The sequence below is a fragment of the Theropithecus gelada genome, chromosome 9 (genome assembly GCF_003255815.1).
Source record: "Theropithecus gelada isolate Dixy chromosome 9, Tgel_1.0, whole genome shotgun sequence".
Lineage (NCBI taxonomy): Eukaryota > Metazoa > Chordata > Mammalia > Primates > Cercopithecidae > Theropithecus > Theropithecus gelada.
In genome coordinates, this window is record NC_037677.1 from 32,478,146 (window position 1) to 32,500,688 (window position 22,543).

The 22,543-nt window shown below is 39.5% G+C and overlaps 1 protein-coding gene across 7 annotated transcripts in view; it reads left to right on the plus strand.

Moving 5' to 3' along the window:
- Window positions 1-11,512: 11,512 nt before the first annotated feature.
- Window positions 11,513-22,543, plus strand: part of TRDMT1 (tRNA aspartic acid methyltransferase 1) — a 56,349-nt gene continuing 45,318 nt past the window's right edge. For all 7 annotated transcript variants that reach the window (XM_025396787.1, XM_025396791.1, XM_025396786.1 and 4 more), the window contains exon 1: window positions 11,513-12,013. In XM_025396787.1, coding sequence (XP_025252572.1) covers window positions 11,950-12,013 — 64 coding nt within the window. In that variant the 5' untranslated portion in view covers window positions 11,513-11,949. The remainder of the gene's footprint in view (window positions 12,014-22,543) is intronic.

Here is a 22,543-nt window from a genome sequence, read left to right on the forward strand (position 1 = left end):
TTTCTTGATATAAAAAATGGAGGTGATAATAACAGCTGTATGTGCATGAAATGAGAAATGTATATAAAATACATAATCGATTGTCCTAGAGTAAATAACAAACGTTGATGGTTGCTGATGATATTATTAATCTATGGCATAAAGAGGAGAGTAAAGAACCTGTGTCCAAAAACCAAGGGTAGGAAGGAATAAGAAAAGAGAGCAGTTGAAAAATGATTATTTTACAAATGAAAATTCATGCAGCTCCTATGACTTTTCCAGTCATTTATTAAAACCAAACCATTCTTTGATCACTTCTAATGAGAAAAGTGATCATAGTAATTTACAACGCTCACATGTACGTAATTTTCCAAGTTTCAACCTTGCCTGAGAGTTAACATCCTCCCTCCTGTGGTTTGACTGTGCCTTAGGAAAGGGAAGTCCTGGGTTTCTCACTCTCCCTACTTGGATGCCTCCCTTCCTCCTTCCTCATTTTGCAAACTAAGGTTTCTTGCCACTGCAGGGTTAGAGCTCACAGAGGGAAAGAGGTGCAGGAGATAAGAACACTCTTACTTGACAAGGGCTATTGGTGATCTGGTGTTTACACCTGGAGGTTTGGCATATGCTTAAAGCTGGCCCATTTTCTAGCAGGTGCTTCTTTGGGGTTCTCTCTCTCTCTTTCTGTCTCTGTCTCTTTGTCTCTCCCTCTCTTTCTCTTTCTCAAAGCTCCCCGACATGCAGACATGCACTTGTGTTCTGCTTCTCCATGACTGCTGCCACAGCCCCTAGGAGTCATTCAGTGATACTCCCCTTGTTCCTTTTTCATGACACCTTGTTTCTTGCAGGTGACCCCTTGAACAGGGCTTAAGAGAGCTTGCTTTCTTGTATGGCTCAGATCTATCCAAGGGAATTAATTTGCCTCCCCAAACTCAAAGGTTATAGGGTTACATTTTAAACTCTCTGGGTGGTTCTCTGGATCTCCTTGTCTCAGGCTTGAGGGGAGAAGCAGACAGCCCCTGTAGCATGCTGATAATTTTCTCCAAAGACCTTCTCTTTGTCTTCAAGAATCTTCAACTCTTTTATACCTTCAGCATAAGTATAAGGTTGTAAGAATTACATAACTATTTCTGTACCCCTTCCTTCGAAAAATTTGCATTATACTGCTGTATAATTTCACTTTGGAATATGTTTCTAGTGTTTGGGTACCTTAGGCAAAATATCCTAATTTTCTTTTTCCTTTTTCTTTTTGGGAGACAGGTCTCACTAGTCACCCAGGCTGGAGTTCAGTGGTACAATGATAGCTCACTGCAGCCTCAAACTCCTTGGCTCAAATGATCCTCCTGCCTCAGCCTCCTGAGTACCTGGGACTACAGGCACGCACGGCCACACCTCGCTAATTAAATTTTTTTGTTTTGTTTAAAGGCTGGTCTTTAACTTCTGGCCTCAAGGGATCCTGCTGTTCTGGCTTCCTAAAACACTGGGATTGTAGACATGAGCTCCCATACTGCAATGGCCAAAATGTGATCTTTCGGACCATATTAAAGGTAAAAGGGGGAATAAATCACTTTGTGGATGCCCTGACTTTACAGACCATCATCCTGTAGGAGCTGAGGCAGCCAAGGAGAAGATGCTTTACACACGCAAGGGTTATAATTATGACTTTCATGGTACCTGATCTAATCACAAAATAGAGCTTTAAAGGTGAATTATTTTTGAAACGTCCATATTTAGTATTTTCCTCCTGGGTAGAATTTTGAAAGAGTGCTTATCTGAGGCCTGACATATTGTTTTGGGAGCTAAAATGTGTTTAAAATGTAATGTTCAGAGGAAGTTAACTGTTAACTTTTCTCAGTTGTAAGATGATTCCAGATTCCCATGTATATTAAAATACATCAGTCTTAAGACAAATTAAAATGCATTATGTATTTTGTTTAAATTATTATATTTTGCACTTCAGGCGTAAATATTTTTAAATATGACAACTCCCACATAAACATATGTATACAGCTGTGAGCTCGTGTCAAAAATGTCTGTGACTGCCTTGTCATAGTTTTGGAGATGAACATCTTTATTAAAAGACATTCAACAAAGTTAAAAAAAATTTTTTTTAAGGGGGAGGATGGAATCAAAGTTAACAGAAGAAAGTGCCTTTAATTTTTGTATATTTTTGTAATTTGTTTTACCGCTGGATATTAGCATGTATTATTTTTAAAATTCAGAAAAATAAAGTCAGCATTTAAAAAGGGTATATATCTTTAATGTGTTTAATGAAGCACAGAACTGATAATGATAACATATTAGGTGAAAAAGAGCAAGGTATAAAACATATATGCAATAAGATTCTGATCTGGGTAAAATACAATTAGTTCAAAGACTATGGGGGAGAAACCTCAAAATACTAGCTATGGTCGGGCACAGTGGCTCACACCTGTAATCCCAGCACTTTGGAAGGCCAAGAAAGGCAGATCAGTTGAGGTCAGGAGTTCAAGGCCAGTCTGGCCAACGTGATGAAACCCTGTCTCTACCAAAAATGCAAAAATTAGCCAGGTGTGGTGGTGCACGCCTATAGTCACAGCTACTCAGGAGGCTGAGGCAGGAGAATCACTTGAACCCAGGAGGTGGAGGTTGCAGTGAGCTGAGATCACTGCATGCATATTTTACTATTAGCAAAAAAGAAAAAAAAATGGTCAGAAGAGAGACTTTTGCAGTTACAGTGAGCTTTCAGTACTTCGGACTTTTCCAATGTTTGTTTATTAAGTTCCTTTCACTGTAGGTGATAATCAAAAATTTATTTTCCAAATAATAATGCCTCATATCTCTAGGGAAATAGTAATATGATAAAACTGCTTTTCGATTTTAAAACTGTGAACTCTAAAAAGATATATAAATAATGCTGTTTTTTGCATTCTTTTTTCAGCCTATTCTAGGATTTGGTCCTAAAATGAAAGGAGGAAAAAAAAAAAAAAAAGACATGCAGATTCCTGACATTCTTTCCTAACCAGAATCCTGTCGAACTCCTAATATGAAATCCTTCCTCAAAATATATACTAACCCCCTTTCATTTTTATTTGATGACTTCCAGCCTATTTTTTCCTCAAAAAACTAGTGTTATCGTCTAAATTCCCTTCTTTTAAAAATGTGGTCATGTGATTTGTAAATAAATCTGTTAACCTGCAGAACGTTAACTTATGTGACTTTGAGCAAATGACGTGAGGTTTTCTGCTTATTTGTAAAAAAGTGAATATTAAAAAAGAAAAGCTGATAGGTCTAAAATGGGTTAATAAACATTTTAAACATTTATAAAGTTATTTGAAACATACAAGTCATTGATATTTTTCTATTAGTCAAACATACTTTTTCTGTCTTTTGGAATGTGGTCTATTTTCGTCAGCCAGTATTCTCTGAGTGACTAAACATAGCACCAATCCCATTGGAAGATTTATATATTTTAACTTAGCAGTAATTACCTTAGATGGAAATAAAACATTTTAGTCCTGATCTGCAGGAATAAGTTTAACTCTCTAAAGTAAAGGTTGATAACCTCTACAACATGAGGCTAGAGGAGAAAGTTTGAAATCTAAAATGTGCTTGTATGTTGTAATATGCTTACATAAGTGACTTTGAAACTGTTAAGAAACTTTTTAATAATTTTAAATAATACGAAGTTTTTTTTCTTACAGAGTGAATAGATACAGTCATGGCAGTACTATGAAAGTGTTATTACATTTTAGTTATATTTGTCATTATTAAATCATATGAGAACAATTCTAAGTGATACTGTTGTCTACCTAAACTAGTACCTAAGTAGGGTAAAATTAAAAGTCTTTGTCTTTGAATTTTCTCTGGGTTTTAGTTTATCAGTTCCGATGATGTAGCAATGCAGAAAAAAAGACTATGAAGGGGTGTGTGCCTGTGTGTGTGTGTGTGTGTGTGTTTTCCGTTTCCTGGTGGGACTGGGTCTGATTTGTGTTCTTTGGTTACCTTGAGCGGTTGTAAATGTTCAGATAAATTACAAAAGGAACAAAGTACTAACAGCTCTCCAAGGTACTAAATTGTGTCTCCTGTATTTTCAACGTGGGTCGTGTTTTTCCACCTGAAAACAATAAGGAAACACATCTCTCCTTAGTTTTTGCATATTTTAATATGCAAATTAATCTCTTGGGCATATACCCTTTATGAAAACATACTAGGAAAATAATTCACTCTATTGTTAGAAGAAATGGGTTATATATTATGACAAAGTTGTTCAGAAAGTGAAAGGAAACCAATATTTATTGTTCTAGGCACATTATTGAGATATATACACACACACACACACAAAATGTATGTATGTAGACAATGTATATATGTACATTTCAATATATACGCAATGTATAAATGTGTATATATGTATATATCAATATATATTTACACAGATATATATACACATATGATACACATGTATATGATATATATGCATATATACCATATATACATTGTGTATATATTGAAATGTACATATATAGTCTATATACACACATTATATATATAGATAGGTACACATATAAATATATATAGAAATGTACACATATATAATTGATATGTGTACAATTATGTCATATACACATGATATATATATATACACACACACACACAGTTACCTTGTTATCAAATATGTGAAAAAAGGGAGTATTTGAGGCAGGATCCATGGTAATCCATCTAGTTCTAAGGACCATAATCTTTGTACTGTATTAAGCTGTCTTTTCAGGAGTGATTGGGCAGGGGATCTGTTATAAATGTTAGTTTGTGAGACAGTCTCTATTTTGTGCAGCTATGTTAACATTTTTGTCTGGCTTTTATAACATGCCTTGCCATATCAGATCAAGTTTGCTTCATAGATCTCTGAAGTTGCCCTCAGTCCTCAGGTCAGCCTGTTCTCAGGAAGTGACATATTGTGGCTCCTGGGGTTGCTTTGGTTTAGATCCCTGGCCTTGCCTCTGGGTGTTGGGGGGCAGCAGGCAGGACCAACTGAGCCTACTTAGTATCTTTTATACTAAGTTATAGTGTAGCTCTTGCTCTACCTCTCTCTCTTTGCTCCCCATTCCAGAGGAGATTTTGTTTGAACAAAAGGCTTTATCTCTAAAAATAGTTTGAAAACCAGTGTATCAAATAGTCCTTAAGATACTTTCTAGTTCCAACTTTCTGTGAAGTTAAGAAAGCAGTTTTAAAGAATGGATCCCACTATATTTACTTTGAAACATCATCTTTTAAATTTGCTGCAAAATATTCTTAAATTGGGAATTTCAGAAAGAGCCTCCAAGAGGAAAATCCATGTTAAAAATCTATGAGTACTTTGAAATGGCAGTGTGAGGCAAACTGCATGGTTTCTATTTTATTCGGCAGAAAATGTATAATTAAATTTCTTCATGATCCTAATTTTTAAAAACATGTTTTCTTTTTATTCCTTCTGAGGTAAGTGTAAGATAACATTATTCACTGTCAGAAGTCACTAGAATATACTTTATAACAGAAAAGTACCACTTCTGTTTGGGTGCGGTGGCTCATGCCTGTAACCCAGCACTTTGGGAGGCCATGGTGAGTGGGTCACTTGAGGTCAGGAGTTTGAGACCAGCCTGGCCAACATGGTGAAACCCTGTCTCTGCTAAAAATATAAAGGCCGAGCGTGGTGGTGCACACCTGTAATCCCAGCTACTCGGGAGGCTGAGGCAGGAGAATCACCTGAACCTGGAAGGTGGAGCTTGCAGGGCACCATTGCACTGTAGGCTGGGTGATAGAGTGAGACTCTGTCTCAAAAAAAAAAAAAAAAAAAAAAAAAAAAAAAAAGTACTGCTCCTTAAAGATATCATGAAGTTCATTTTCCATCTGTTCTTTTTCTCTTGAAAGTTTATCACATCCACTGACAGAACACATCTGGTGTTCCCATTTCTTTTCCTCCATGACAGTTTATCAGTAAGGCGACTGGATAATAGAGAAAGGGAAAGAATGTTTAGCTGCAAGGTTTGCTTTGAGTTCGTTTTGCTCCATATTTGGGGGGGGACATTTATTTAAAATTGGTGCTCAGTATGCAATAATTGATGCACACATTCCAACACTGGTCATTTATTGATGGGCTATTAATAAAGGCTGTAACTAATAGGCACTATCACTGCAGAGCAGCTCTGCCCGATATAACTTTCTGTGATGATGGAAATATTCTGCATCTGTGCTGACCAATATGGAGCACTTGGTATGTGCCTCGTATAATTAACTCAATTTTAACGTTAACTAAATTAATTTAAACAATTTACCAAATGTGGCTACTGGTTATCCTCCTGGATAGTGAGAATCAATTAAATTAGAAAAAATGCCCTATGCTTAGGAAATGAAAGTATTCAATTGCATTTTTTACTATTGGCCATTTTATGGTCTGAAATAGATTACAAAGTTATACACTTTGCAAGTTTTTTGTTTGTTTGTTTGCTTGTTTGTGTTTTGAGATGGAGTCTCGCTCTGTCACCCAGGCCTCCCAAAGTGCTGGGATTACAGGCATGATCCACTGCTCCAGCTGCTTTAAAATTTTTTTTTTAATTGCAAATCTCCTCAGTGCCTAGTGTATGAAAGAGTCAACACATGACTCGCTGCTATTAATACGTTGCCCTCCTCTCCACCCCAGATCTCCCCAATTCATGCATCCTGGTTAAGGTCACTGGAAAAATTTTCCCTGAAGATTGTTAGAGCTGTAGCTCTAGCCTTCACAGCTGTCCTAGTTCTTCTGGGAGTTAAGAGTTAAGCGGTGTCTAGTTTACTATGAATTCTACTGTCTATTCTCTGACTTCCTTATTTCCATGCTCAGCACCTCCTCAGTGAGGGCTGAGGCAGCTTCCAGACTTTCAGTCTTTACTCCACGATGGTCTAAGCGGAGGACCCCTGAACACTCCTAAAGGGTCCAAAGCTGCCTAGAGCCCTTAAATGTCTGTAGCCATCTGGTACGCTCTACCATATGCTGATCTGACTATGCTCAGTTTGTTTCATGCAGTTTTGGCTCCTAAAATGGGTATCACCAAGCTAGACTGTGACCGATGCGAGGGATCTGAATCATGCCATGTGAAAGTTCATAGCCGACAGGACTGAGAATGCATCACTTAGTGGATGTCATTGTATAGACACTCTTTATTTAACATATATTTATTTGTGTTGTGCTAGGCACTGGGCTAAGTGCTTTTAATCTTCATAGCAATTGCGTGTCCTATTGTTTATATATTTTAGAGGTGCACTTGGGCTCAAAAGGATGTAGTGACTTTCTCCACGTCACTAGCTAGGGAGCAGCAGCAGCAGACGTGTGCTTCCTGTCTACACTGTGGCTCTCAAGCTTGCATTCTTAACCACAAAGCAAATCATTATAGAAGAGGAAAAAATCTTTTTTTTTTTCTTTTTCTTTTGAAATGGAGTTTCACTCTTGTTGCCCAGGTTGGAGTGCAGTGGCACAATTTTGGCTCACTGCAACCTCTGCCTCCCGGGGTCAGTGATTCTCCTGCCTCAGCCTTCCGAGTAGTGGGGATTACAGGCATGCACCACCACGCGTGGCTAATTTTTGTATTTTTAGTAGAGACGGGGTTTCACCATGTTGGTTAGGCTGGTCTCGAACTCCTGATGTCAGGTGATCCACCTGCCTTGGCTTCCCACAGTGTGGAGATTACAGGTGTGAGCCACCTCGCCCAGTCCACAACCGACTAATTTTTGTATTTTTAGTAGAGATGGGTTTCGCCATGATGGCCAAGCTGGTCTTGAACTCCCGACCTCAGGTGATCCACCCGCCTCTGCCTCCCAAAGTGCTGGGATTACAGACATGAGCCACAGTGCCCAGGCAGAATAGGAAGAATTCTTTAAAATCAGTGCAGAGGGCAAATCTAAAATAAACTGAAATTTAGGAGACTATAAGGAAGAATTTTCTTGTAATTCCAGCTGTTCACCGTGAAACATTTCATTAGCAGTTTGCAAGCTAAGGCTTACTGCCCACGGATCAGGAAAATAGTAGAAGGCATTCTTAAATAAGTGGGAGCTCGGAAGTGGTAAATAAGCTCTGTGGTCCTTTCTAATTCAAATTTGTAAAATGTACTCTCTTGAGGACATTTCTTGTTGTCATTTTCTTCTCGTATGACTTTTTCATTTTCCATGCAATTCATAAAGACCATTATTTTTCAGTGTAAAACCTAAATGCAACTTGTTCGTGACTGAAATTGGCATAAACAGGGTGTCCTCAGCCTGTAAGTGAGCCTGTGTAGGAATCCACATCATGTTTCACTGAGAAATAGAGTGGCCTGGATCATGGAAATTCAAAGATGATTGGAAAAAGCATTTTCAGCACTTGGAAAACTTTATTCCATTTTATTAGATATTAATGATCAGTGAAAGAATGCATAGGGGAAGAAGATAAAAATGTCATCAGATTCCAAGCCCAGTGTCTTTAATAATTAAGTGTGTGCTATTACTCTTTTAATACAATCCTTAGTATTGTGATGTGCCCCTTAATTATTTCTGATATGCTTTATATGTGCCTTTATTTTCCAGGTGTTAATTAATGTGTTGTTTTTTTTTAAAGAAATGCATTTTCTGCTTTTAGAGAAAATGTACTAAATATACTAACATTCAAGTTTTGATATTTGTTTGCTTTTTTAGAAGTATGTCTAGTTTCTGTAATTAAAATATAAATAGTATTGTACATATCATTGAGGATGACTTCATGGGAAACTATGGGGCTAGAGAGCTTTTCTTCTCTTTTATGAGCCCTCAGGATTTGCTTTGGGAAAAAGTAATCAATATATACTTTCATTCTGCTCACCCCACTTTTCTCCTGGACTACTCCCTATTGTACCACTTCCACCAGCCCTCCCGCTCTTCCACCAAATCACGTAATTTGTGCCAGTGATTGGAAGACATTTGCATACATAATCCCAGGGGGCCTAATATCTACAGATGCTTCCATGGAGATAGTTGTAGATTATGATTATGAAGAGAGTTTTCATTCTTGAAATAATTACCATATGAGATAAGCTTTAGAGAGGAAATAATACATAAAGACGTGGCACATATGAGGTCAAAATTGGGCTAGAAGAACTGGAAGGATTGAATGACAGGTATAAGGGTGATCTGTATTTCAGAAGACGAGGGAGATTGAGGAGTCGTAATGTGTCAGGATATTTTAGGCTGGGAGTCCAGAAGGAAGGTTCCACTTGAAGTATAGATCTTGAAGAAGTCTAGGAGATTTCTAGAGAAGGGAAAGAATACAAGCAGAGAAGTGAAGTGAAGGGTATGTTTGGGGAACACCAAGCAGTTTCATTTATAGCAGAGTTCAAGAAGAGAAAAAAGGAAGAAAAGTAAGTTCAGGGCTACACTGCGAAGATCCTTAAGTATCAGAGTAAACAGTTTGTAATTAGCCTGTGTGGGGAAGGGGTTTGAGGCTCCTTCCTCTGAGGAGGTTGGTATTTTTCATTAACTCTGCCACGTTTCTGTACTGTCTCTCCCCTACAGGTAAGGTCTTTTGTCACATTTATTTTGATTTATAGCATGAATGCTGAAAATTCCAGATTTGTTTAATATATTGGGTTTTGGCTATATATAAGTCACTATGACTACATAGCTCCCTTTACATTTTATGTACTGATGTTTATTTCTGGTACTATAGGTAATAAATATTAGAAAAGTTGGCTTCGTGCATTATACATATGTCAGTGTGTACATGATTTCTATAATTTAAGTTAGTTTAAGAGTACATTTGCTTAAAGCAGGTAACAAGTCTTCTTTCTACATTTTTCAAATTGAATAAATAATTAACAGGTTGCCAAATCAGGTCTCATTTTTTTCAAATTTGAATTCAGCCATGAATGCATTTCTTGGAACGAAAACACCCTCAGCAATCCATCTCTTTCTGTTCCCTTCTCCTTTATCTTAAAGATGAGGAAACCAGGGTCATCTCAAAGTGACACAATCAGTTAACTGGCAATGCCAGGGCTAAAGCTGAGTTATCTGGTATCACCATACCCCTCTTGTTATCTGAAAGTGACTAACAAAAAGTAAAGCACATGGCCAATGCACATTTACAATTAAAAAAGTTAATTTCACAGACAACATCAAAATGAACCAGTGAATTCTATAATTTGGATGCAGTGGTTATACTTTTATTTGTTAACAGCATCACATTAGCAGGCATGCAACATTTCTAACATATCGGTTATTGTTATTACAAGTGGTACCCCCCAAGTTCCCCCTAACGAAAACCTGTGGTAGTGTTGGGAACAAACTGAAAAACACTTCACAATGGGAACATTTTCTATCCTCCATATGGGTACATTATTTTCATTTATAAGTGACTATAAGCACCCCCCCAAATTTCTAAGCTCCCCCCAACTGACTGAGTGAACCCCTCCACCAAGCAGATTCCAAAGAATCCTGAAAAACTAGTTCAGGCTATGATGGGAAAGGGAAGCATGACATGCCTCATTATACTCTCCTCTCTTTGGAGTTCAGGCACAATTGATCAGCATTAATATTAAAACAAGAGATCTTCATACTGACAAAACAGACTCTTCTTAGCAATAAGATACCAAAATTCCAACTTGACTCTAGTAAAGCACCATATGAAAGATAGCAGGCCCTAAATCAAAGCATTTGACCCTAAAATAAATTTATTTGACATATTTTGAAATGGCCCTGCACAGCCATCTCTTGTGGGGTAAATCTACATTCTATAGAGACTCCCTTTTCCTTTCCAGGTCTTTTCCTGATCCAAGAGAGATTTAACTAAGAGTCTGGCATCTTTTTACATGTGATAAGAGGCGTTTGCCAATTATTCTCTCCGAAGCCTGTTACCTATGAGACTTCATCTACATAATAAGAACCTTGGTCTCCACCTTATCTTAACCCAGACACATTCCTTTCTGTTGATTCTGGGTCTTTAGGTCACAACTTAATTCTTTCAATCAATCGCCAGTCAGAAAATCTTTGAATCCACCTGTGACCTGGAATCCTTCCCCTTTTTGAGTTGTCCCATCTTTATGGACCAAACTAAGTACACCTTGCATATACTGATTAACGTCCTTATGTCTCCCTAAAACCATATAAACCCAAGCTGTAGCCCAACCACCTTGGGCACATGTTCTCAGGACCCCCTGGGGTTGTGTCATGGGTCACCATCCTCACCTTGGGCTCAGAATAAACCTCTTCAAACATTTTACGGAGTTTGTCTTTTTTCATCAACATGAGCCTTTAACAATTGGTTACTGGACCATCCTGAGGAATCAAGGCCCTAGCACTTAAAGACCCATAAATAATCCTACATGATATTCACTGTGTATTCTATGTAGGTGAAATTTCCAAGCTAAAACATAATTACCCGCACTAATAGACACAACAAACATCCTCTGTATTATTGGCACGCACACAGGTTTTTCTCTGCTGCTAGTGGACTTGTGTCCTTACTTGTAATTCTGGAACCTTCTCTAGGAGAGAGGCTGGTCTGATTTATCTCTATTGACCCAGGGCAGGCAGGACACAAGGCACACTGTGGAAAGACTGTTTGAATGTTCAGGCTTCTAAGTGACAGAAAAGCAGCTTGCCTGAAAAATGATTTTTTTTCTGGCTTCTAACCAGTGTTAATTCACTTAGAAACCAAGGCAGTTTTCTCCCTTTACTGAACTCTGGATTTCTTTTCCACTCAAGGCCCCTGACACCAAAGAAGGAAATGGAGCGTAAATCAGGCTACAGAGTGGCTGCCATTCATTCGGGAAGCCTTATTGTTTTCCGTTCTTTGTTCCCCTCTCGACCCCTGCCAACCCCCAGGCCGCGCGGCCCTCTGAAGCCCTCAGCCTGGAGCCGCAGGAGAAGGGGGAACTGAAACGCTGCGGAACCAGAGGCTGAGGGAGCGGTGCGATCGAGGGAGGAGGAGCGACGGACCGGCAGGCCTAGCTCCGGGGCTGCAGCGGCTGAGGCGCGGGGATGGAGCCCCTGCGGGTGCTGGAGCTGTACAGCGGCGTGGGCGGCATGCACCACGCGATGAGAGGTGAGAGCCCATCGAGCACCCCTCTCTATATTCGCTCCCGGGGGCTGGTCGGAGCACCGGCGCCGGGAAGGGGCGGAGCGGCGAGACGCTAGGGGCTGACGCTGTGGGGCGGACACTGTGGGGCGGACTGTGGGGCGGACTGTGGGGCGGCCTTCGGTTGTCTTGGAAACCGCTCCTGCGCGCCGCCCTGTCCACCCCTCCAGACGCTGACTCCCTTTTGGCGCCGAGTCTGGTCCGAGGGGCCGCACACGGCGCCTCCAAGGGCTCATTTGGGAGTTGGGATTCGCAAGGCAGTAAATCAAACTCAAAGGGTATCAAAGGGGCGAGCTCCCCGCCTGGTGCCAAGCCCCCATTCTAAGTGTGCAGCCACCGAGAAGCATGGAGACTCGGTCCTTCATCCTGGGGGACTTCCCAGCTGGGAGGGAGAGAGTGAGCTAGCAGGGGCTCCCCTGGTGAGAGATGGATCTTGGAAGGGGTAATAGCTACAATTAAAGGTGGAAGTTTGCGAATGCTAAATAGGACAGTAGAGGAAGCTTGGAGAACTTGGAAGTCTGATCGTTGGAAAGAAACGTGTCTTCTATAGTTCTGCGTTTAGATGCCAAAGAACTGAGTTCCAGCCTGGTGGCAGTGTGACGTTGGGCTAGTTAGTGAACTGTGATGAACCTGTTTCCTGGTTTTAAAAGAGAATGATGATTATAAGGATTAAAGTCTGTCAAGTGCTTGTTAGTGCCTGATACATTGTAGCCACTCCAAGTATTATACATTGTTATCGCTATTACTTTAAAACGACATCACGAGATATTATCAAGCAAACTGTTACTTTTTATGCACGTCTTTGATTTTGAGATTTTTGATTTCTTTCGTGCTGAGTTGGAACTGAAAGGTTTACTTTTGGTGATAGTCCCTCAAAATTATTTATTGAGCTCCTATTCTGTGCCAGATTTTGTGCTAGGAGCTGGGGATGTAGAGTGACAAACAGGCTTTGAAGGTGCATGTTTATTCTTAAATTACTAAGACAACCACCAAACTGAAGCTCCCCTGCTTCCTTATTTAGAACCAAGGCTAACAAGAGACTAAGTGTAAGATACAGACAATATTTAATGGGTTTAGCATATAACTTTTTTGAGCAGATTTATTGAGTTTCAATTCTAGACTAGGTTAATGATCAAGTTTTTAATACTTATTTGCTGGCTATCTTTATTTCTCATATTAAAACTTAACAGCATCGAAACAAAGCTCTAGTACTATTTACTCTTTGTTAATTGTCTAAAGTGATATACTGTCCGCGTTTTCCCACATCTTGAAACTCCTTAATGAATTGCGTAGTACTTTATCCTAAGCTGTAATTCAACCACTCCTTAAGTGTGGAATATTTAGATAATTCTTCAAGTTTTTGCAAGTACAATGTGCTACAGTTACATTCTTGAGTGTAATGCCGATTTTCTCTTTAAGCATGTTTCCTAACTGTTGGAATGAATTAATTCAACAGTAAGACTTAACTGTGTGCTAGTTACTAAGTGAAAAACTATGAGAATTTTTCAGGCTTTTGAGAGAGAGGATAGCAAATTGCTTTTCAGAGATTTTGTATTATCAATTTTTAATCCTTGCTAATTTGTTAGGGGAAATTGTGTAATTTTAAGTTACTGTTTGGGGATTAATGAAAGAGTAAAATATCTTCTGTCCTATTAGCCAGTGCAACGTGAATTTGTACACATTTTTCGATTGCCAGTGCTACTGTTGTGAATCTAAGCTATTATGTTCTCTAATTTAAATTATTAACCTAGCTTTCCAGCTTCTCTCCTTCCTTCCATCTGCCTCCCTAATCCATCTGTTTTCCTTCTAGCAGGCAGAATGATCATTGCAGAGTAAACCAGATCATTTTACTTCGCTGCTTAAGTGGTTCCCTTTGAGGTTGGAATCACAGTCCCATCTTCTTAACAGGCTTGTGAGTTCTGGCTTCTGTCTCCTCTTCAATTTTATCCGCCACTCCCCCTCAGCATCCCGCTTCACCGTCAACATCCAAAGCTGAAATTCTAATTAAACTATTCCCTGAATTCTTTCCTCAGCCTCTCTTGTCGAGGCTCATTGGTTTTCTTTCTCTCTGCTCCTCAAACCCTCAAAGTTCTTCGAAGTTCTGGCCTTTGCTTTTGCTGTTGCCTTATCCAGAGTGCTCCCTAACCCCAGACTTTTTCACTCCAGCTTCATTTCACATTTCATGTCTTAGTTCGTGTGTTGGCCTTCCCTGGCCCACCCTGTGATCCAAAGCAACTTTCCTAGCTCCCTGTTCCTCTCTGCTCTCATCTTTTGGGTGGAAGTCTGCATATTAGGGATAGACTCTTAATCATATTGATACACATATTTTTCCACACTCGTTTGCCTTCCAATGTTCACTTATTTGGTGTACTAAAGTTTAAAATTTACCTGTAATAAAATGCATTGCTCCTTTCCGGGTGGTTTTTAATATAATAATAAAGACTAATAACAGCAGCTAACTCTACTGTTTATTAGGGATCTTTTAAATTCAGATCCTTTTTTAAGTATGTAATAAACTAATTAGTGGTAGAACCTATATTCTAACCTAAGTCTATCTACCTGACCTTTTGACCATGCTATGTTGCCATTGTTCTGGTTAGATCTACTAACTTCCTTGGATCTATACGTTAAATAGTATAATAAGCAGCGCAAAAGGAATAATATTGAACTTCAGTTTTGACTGATTTCTAGATAAGGTTCATAATGGAATTTTTTTTTATTGTGGTAAAACACAACATGGATTGTATCATTTAAACTATTTTTAAGTGTATAGTTCAGTGGCATTAAGTACATTCACAGTGTTGTCCTACCATCACCCTTGTTCGTTTCTAAAGCATTTTAATCATCTCAAACAGAGCTCTGTACCTATTAAACAAAAACTCCGAATTCCCTTTCCCTCAAGTCCCTGGTAACCTTGATTCTACTTTGTCTTTATGAACTTGTCTGCTTTGTGTACCACACATAAGTAGAATAATACAACATTTGTCCTTTTGTGTCTGGCTTATTTCACTTAGAATAATGCTTTCAAGATTCATTTATTTTGTAGCCTGTATCAATATCTCAATTGTTTTTGTGGTTGAATAATATTCCATTGTATATCTGTACAATTTTGTGTATGCATTCATCTGTTCGTAGACACTTCAGTTGTATCAGTTACCTGTTGACCATTGTGAATAGTGCTGCTTTGGATATTGGTATATAAGTATTGTCTGAGTCCTTACTTTTTAAGTTTTGGGGTATAGACCTAGCAGTGGAATTGCTGGATCATATGATAATCCTGTTTAACTCTTGAGGAACCACCAGACTGTTTTCCATGGCAGCGGCACAATTTCCCATTCAATTTCCCATTGCATGAGCACTCTGTTGCCTCCATCTGCATATTCTCCACGTGTTATTCCATTTTTAAAAAATCATAGCCGTTCTGATGGATATGAAATCATATCCCATTGTGGTTTTGATTTGCATTTTCTTAATAACTAAATATGTTGAACATCTTTTCTTTTTCTTTCTTTTCCTTTTTTTTGAGATGTAGTTTCACTCTTCTTGCCTAGGCTGGAGTGCAATGGCGTGATCTTGGTTCACTGCAACCTCTGCGTTCCGGGTTCAAGCGATTCTCCTGCCTCAGTCTCCCAAGCGGCTGGGATTACAGGTCCCTGCCACCATGCCTGGCTAATTTTTTGTATTTTTAGTAGAGATGGGGTTTCACCATGTTGGCCAGGCTGGTCTCAAACTCCTGACCTCAGGTGATCCACCCACCTTGGCCTCCCAAAGTGCTGGGATTACAGGTATGAGACACTGTGCCCGGTTGTTGAGCATCTTTTCATGTGCCTGTTAGTCATTTGTATTCTTCAATACAGAGAAGTGCCTTTTCAAGTCCTTTGCCCATTTTGGAATTTTCTTTTTGTTGTTGTTGTTGAATCGTAGGCTTTATATATTCTGGATCTTAATGTCTTATTAGATATATGATTTGCAAATATTTTTCCCCACATTACTGACTTTTAAGTTATAAAAAGTATATTTAATTTCTTTAGCAACATGATAGATTTACCTCAAACCCAGTGAACATTTAAAAAATATGTCAATAAAAGTTTTTCATCCTTATCAGCATATCTAATATGCTGTTGCATTTTTACAGTCACTACATAGATGCTTCTATATTTTCTAAATTTCGTTTAACTTTATTTTGTATCTATATGCCCATGTGTTTACATGGCTTAAATGTAACATCCTTTGCTGTTCCTGTACAGCCTCTAGCACAGTACCACACTCTTTGTAGATTACTATTGAGGTTACTATTGAATTGATAATCATTCTGCTATAGTTTTATCAAATGATGAAGGTTTATTTAGCCCAGATTCTTTTTTTGTATTATATGTAATTCTTAGTTGCAACCCACAGAATCCACTGTAGCTAACATAATCAGGAAAAAAAAAAATCTGGAAACTCACAGAATCTCCAGGACACCAACAAACAGGTTAGGTGAACAGAAGCACTGCCCACACTATACTGTGGGTATTTCCACAGTGAAGCTGTATCCCAACATCACAGCTTACACCAACGGTGCTGGGGTCTGGAAGCCAAAAGTGCCGTCATTTTTCCCGAGAGGTGGGTACCTCTTACCACTTCCCTTGCCAGAAAGATGGGTTTCCTCATTTGTTTAAGTCCTTACATTGCTACCTCTGAATTGAAGTCTCTCCTCACATTGCTGACTCTAAACTGAGGTCTTATCATGTAGATGCATGTGGTTGATAGGCACTACATCCCACTGTCAGACAAGGGAAGCTGAGAAGGTGAGTTCTGGCTTCTATTTGGGGAAGGAAAGATCCATATTGTGGCAAATTTTCAAACACAGGAAACATAGGCAAAGATTCTAGATGGCCACAGCATAACAATGTCTATTACATTTTTAAATATATATTTGACCTATACAGAAACTACTTATGCACACTTTGATATTTATGTCTGCACAGTCTACAAAGTTTTGGCTAATGAGAATCTTCCAAGTGAAAATATCTTCTTTCAGAAAGCAGTGGAAGAAGTAGTGTCATGGGTTATATATCAGTGGAGCCTGCAAGGTCACCTGCAAATAAAATTCTGTATTTTTCTCATTTTAAAATGTAGTAGCAGGAGAAGAGTAAAATGTGGTTTAAGGTGGCAAATGAAGGAAAGCTCTAGTTGGATGACTGTTTTCTATATAGTCAAATATTGGAGTCAGCCTTTAAAGCAAAAAGGCCTGTCTGCCAAAGAGCTTCTAAAGCTCTTCCAAGGAGTTGGCTTTGAGTTTTACCCTGTAATACTTCATTGTGTTTAGTAAGAATTACTTAGCCTTAATATTTTCTTTTAAAATGCTAAGCCTCTCATTTGTCACATATTAATTATTCATTTTCCTGAATCTCTTTTGTCTTTGTTCCTCCACGACTTATATGCCTACTTGGGAGTCTACCAAACTAGTTTGTAACTGGGTGTGTTTGTAACTGAATCAGGCAACTACATTATGATGAAGTGTATTTGTATGTAGATATGAATGTCACCTAAGGATATTTTTATAGCATCAGTTGTTAGGGGCTGGAATATAAACCGCTTACTTTTTTTTTCATTTATACATACCTGTCTTTGGGATTATAAAATTTTCCTTTTTATGCCTATTTCCTCATAGTTACTCTTATATAGCATGTCAGATTTAAAGTGAAGCAATGTAAAAAGTTGTCCCATTAAAATATATTTATCATTTCTTCTCTGGTACCTGTGGAAGTTAATAAACTTGAAATACAAAAAAGAAATATGTAAGATGAATTTTGAATATTCAGTAAAAGAGAACCTTAACTTCCCATTAGACAATTGAATTACTTATCTTTTCTTGTGCTGAATAATGTGTGCTTACTTCACTGCAAAGTATTTTTTGGGGTTGGGGTAAATTTTTTTTTTCTTTTTCGACTTCTAGATTCAAGGGGTACATGTTCAGGTTTGTTACTTAGGTGTATTGTGTGATGCTGAGATATGGGGTATGAATGATCCCATCACCCAGGCACTGAGCATAGTACCCACAGTTAGTTTTTCAACCTTTGCTGCTCCCCTTCTCCCTCTTGTAGTCCCCAGTGTCTATTGTTGCCACCTTTTTGTCCATGAGTATCCAATGTTTAACTCCCACTTATTAGTGAGAACATGAGGTATTCAGTTTTCTGTTCCTGTGTTAATTCGCTAAGGATAATGGCCTCCAGATGCATCCATGTTGCTGCAAAGGACATGATTCGTTCTTTTTATGGCTGCATAATATTCCAATGATGTATATATGCCACATTTTCTTTATTCAGTCCACCATTGATGGGCACCTCTTTGCTATTGTGACTAGTGCTGTGGTGAACATGCGAGTATATGTGTCTTTTTGGTAGAATGATTTGCTTTCTTTTGCATGTATACTCAGTAATGAGATTGCTGGGTCGAATGGTAATTGTGTTTTAAGTTCTTTGAGAAATTTCCAAGCTGCTTTCCACTGTGGCTGAATAAATTTACATTCCCATCAATAGTGCATAAGTGCTCCCTTTTCTCTGCAGCCTTGCCAGCATCTGTGGGTTTTTTTGACTTTTTTTTTTTTTTTTTTGAGTTGGATTCTTGCTTTGTTGCCCAGGCTGGAGTGCAGTGGCATGATCTTAGCTCACTGCAACCTTTGCCTCCCAGGTTCAAGCAATTCTCCTGCCTCAGACTCCCGAGTAGCTGGGATTACAGGTGCCCACCACCACACTTGGCTAATTTTTGTATTTTTAGTAGAGACAGGGTTTCACCATGTTGACCAGGCTGATCTCAAACTCCTGCCTCAACCTTCCAAAGTGCTGGAATTACAGGCGTGAGCCATCATGCCTAACCTCTTATTGTCTTTTAATCGTAGCCATTCTGACTGGTGTGAGGTGCTGTCCCATTGTGGTTTTGATTTGCATTTCTTGAAGATTAGTGATGATGACCATTTTTTTCATTTTGTTGATGGGCCACTTCTTTTGAGAAGTATCTGTTCATGTCCTTGCCCATTTTCTAAATGGAGTTGTTTGTTTTTTGCTTGCTCAGTTGTTTAAGTTTCTTTTAGATTCTGGTGTTATTAGACCTTTCCCGGATGCATAGTTTGCAAATATTTTCTCCCATTCTGTGGGTTGTCTGTTGACTCTGTTAATAGTTTCTTTTGCTGTGCCAAAGCTCTTTAGTTTAATTAGGTCCCACTTGTCAATTTTTGTTTTGTTGCAATTGCTTTTGAAGACTTAGTCATAAATTCTTTTCCAAGGCTGATGTCCAAAGTGGTGTTTCCTAGGTTTTCTTCTAGGATTCTTATTGTTTGAGGTCTTACATTTAAGTCTTTAATCCATCTTGAGTTAATTTTTGTATATAGTGAAAAGTCGGGGTCCAGTTTCATTCTTCTGCATATGGCTAGCCAGTTATCCTAATACCATTTATTAAATAGTGAGTCCTTTCCTCATTTTTTTTTTTTTTTTGTCTACTTTGTTGAAGATCAGATGGCTGTAGGTGTGTAGCTTTATTTCTGGGTTATCTATTCTGTTTCATTGGTCTAATATGTCTGTTTTGTACCAGTACCATACTGTCTTGGTTACCGTAGTCTTATAGTATAGCTTGAAGTCCAGTAATGTGATACCTCTGGACTTGTTTTTTTTACTTAGGATTGCTTTGGCTATTCAGGCTTTTTTATGGTTCCATATGAGTTTTAGAATAGTTTTTTTCCAATTTTGTGAAAAAAATGATGCTAGTAGTTTGATAGGAATAGCATTGAATCTGTAGATTGCTTCAGGCAGTACTACCATTTTAACAATATTTATTTTTTTAATCCATAAGCATAGGATGTTTTTCCATTTGTCACCTGTATGATGTCTTTTAGCAGTATTTTGTCGTTCTCCTTGTGGAGATCTTTCACCTCCTTGGTTAGATGTATTCTTATGTATTTTTATATATTTTTTGTGGCTGTTGTAAATAGGATCACATTCTTGATTTGACTCTCAGTTTGAACATTATTGGTGTATAGAAATGCTTCTAATTTTTGCATATTAATTTAGTATCCTGAAACTTTGACGAAGTCATTTATTAGTTCCAGTAGACTTTTGGTGGAGTCTTTAGAGTTTTCTAAGTATAAAATCACATCATCTGCAAAGAGAGATCGTTTGATGTCTTCTAACTCTGTTACCCAGGCTGGAGTACAGTGGCTCAATCTTGGCTCACTGCGACCTCTGCCTCCTGGGTTCCAGCGACTCTCCTGCCTCAGCCTCCTGGGTAGCTGGGACTACAGGCACGCACTACCATGCCCAGCTAATTTTGAATTTTTAGTAGAGACGGGGTTTCACCATGTTGGCCAGGCTGGTCTCGAACTCCTGACCTCAGGTGATCCTCCTGCCTCGACCTCCCAGAGTGCTGAGATTACAGGTGTGAGCCACTGCACCTGGCCCCTTTATTTCTTTCTGTTGCGAGATTGGTCTGGCTAGTACTTCCAGTACTATGTTGAATAGGAGTGGTGAGAATGGGCATCCTTGCCTTGTTTCAGTTTGCAAGGGGACTGCTTCCATCATTTGCCCATTCAGTATGATGTTGGCTGTGGGCCTGTCATAGATGCCTCTTGTTATTTTGAGGTATGTTCCTTTGATGCCTACTTTCTTGAGGGATTTTTATCATGAGGGAATGTTGGATTTTATTGAAAGCTTTTCCACATCTTTTGAGAGGATCATATGGATTTTGTTTATTCAGTGTACCTTGATGTTCAAATATGTCTAGAAACTCTCCACACAACATCTTTCCTTGAGACTTTCTCTGATACATAAAATGTATCAGAGGTTTTGAGAAGTAAAGTAGCTGTTTGGCTTAAAACAGTACTTCCCATATGTATTTATATTTGGGCAAGGATCCTGCTGCTCCTGCCCCCCGCCCACCCTTTTGTTTTGCGGGGAAGGAGAGCACACCTACATTGTGAAAACAGTGTTATTTAGTGCATGTTTCGGGAAATGTCTGATGGGCAACAAAAGGGCAGTGATGGAGCTGTGGGAGGAGATGCTAGGGTTGTGAAAGAGAAGAGGCGCCAGGGCTGTACATATTAGCCAATTATGTTCACAACCTGGACGAACTTTGAAATAAGCTTCTCTGTAATTTTTCTATTAGGCAGGTATTGTCGTTCTTACTATCTCTGTTTTCTCTTAGAATGCCCAAAGCTGCACTACTGGTTTCTGTCCCCTTCCAAAACTTGCTACTCTTGTAACCGGCCTCATCCCAATCACAGGTGGCTTCGTTCTTCTAGTTGCCCACGTCTGAGCCTTGGAGTCATCTTGTTTCTTCTTTTTCACCCACATCAGCCAGTTCTACAGGCTCTACCTTCAGACTGTACTTATAACTCTATCATTTCTCTCCATTTGCACCTTTTCCACCTGATCTATAATCTCTCTCCTGTCTTGTCAGACTTAATTTTTGCGCCACTCAGATTTGCTCGGCCCCACCTGCCTCCTGGCCTGGGGCTGCTTGTTCAGTGTCACATCCTGACTAATGCCACCTTGCCTCATCTGATACTGTCAGGGGGTGATGGCCGAGCTCGACCCTCAGAATGATCGTCGACCCCTGTACCTGGACTCAGGTGAAGCGCCAGGCTGTGGGCATGTACTCTGTCTGCTCAGTAGCTGTCTAGAGGAGTCAGATCACAAAACCTAACATGTGTGTAGGTAGCGGGGAGGTGGGAAGTCACGCTTTAGGGGGACTTCTGATCAGTAACAGACAGGATGAGAAAGGAGCCAGCAGATACAACTCTCTCCCTTCTCCCCCTATGGTGCTGCTTGCTCAAATGCCAGTGAGAAGATGGGAAGTGCTATTTCAGACCCAGTAGTGTCTCTACTGCAGGGCTTCTCATCATCTCCCACAACAGATACAGCCCTCCCCTGACAGCTCTGAGGTGTGGTCATCCTGTCCAGCCTGGCTCTCCCAAGTCCCTCATGCCAGATCAGTTGGCTGGGTTTCCTGGGAAGCACTGACCAACGTGCTAATGCACTCCCTCCTTCCCTGCCTCACTGCCCTCACTCTTGCCGCTTTGGAGGTTTCCTTCCAGATAAAGCATCTGCAGCTAAGCTTTGCCTGAGCTATGTTTCTGGGACCCTGGACAAAGGATTATTGCAGTAGCTTCTTTACTGATCTCCTTGCTTCTGCTCTGGCATCGCAAGTTTGTTTTCAGTAGAGTGGCCAGAGTGATCTTTAAAAAATGTATCTGATAAGTTATTACTGTGATTAAAACTCCTGAGGAGCCTCTCCGACCACTCAAAACCCAGAGTCCTGAATGGGTCCCCAGGCCTGCTTGGTCTAGAGCCCCTTTCTCTCTGGGGCCACATCTCCTGTGGCTGTCCCCTTGCTCACTCTACTCCAGGCTCCCTGGCCTCCTGGTTGTTCTTCCTACAAAACCAGCTTGTTCCCATCTCTGGGCCTTTGCAGTGTCTCTTCTCTCTGTCCTAGAAAGTGCTTCTCCCTGATATCTGTCAGGCC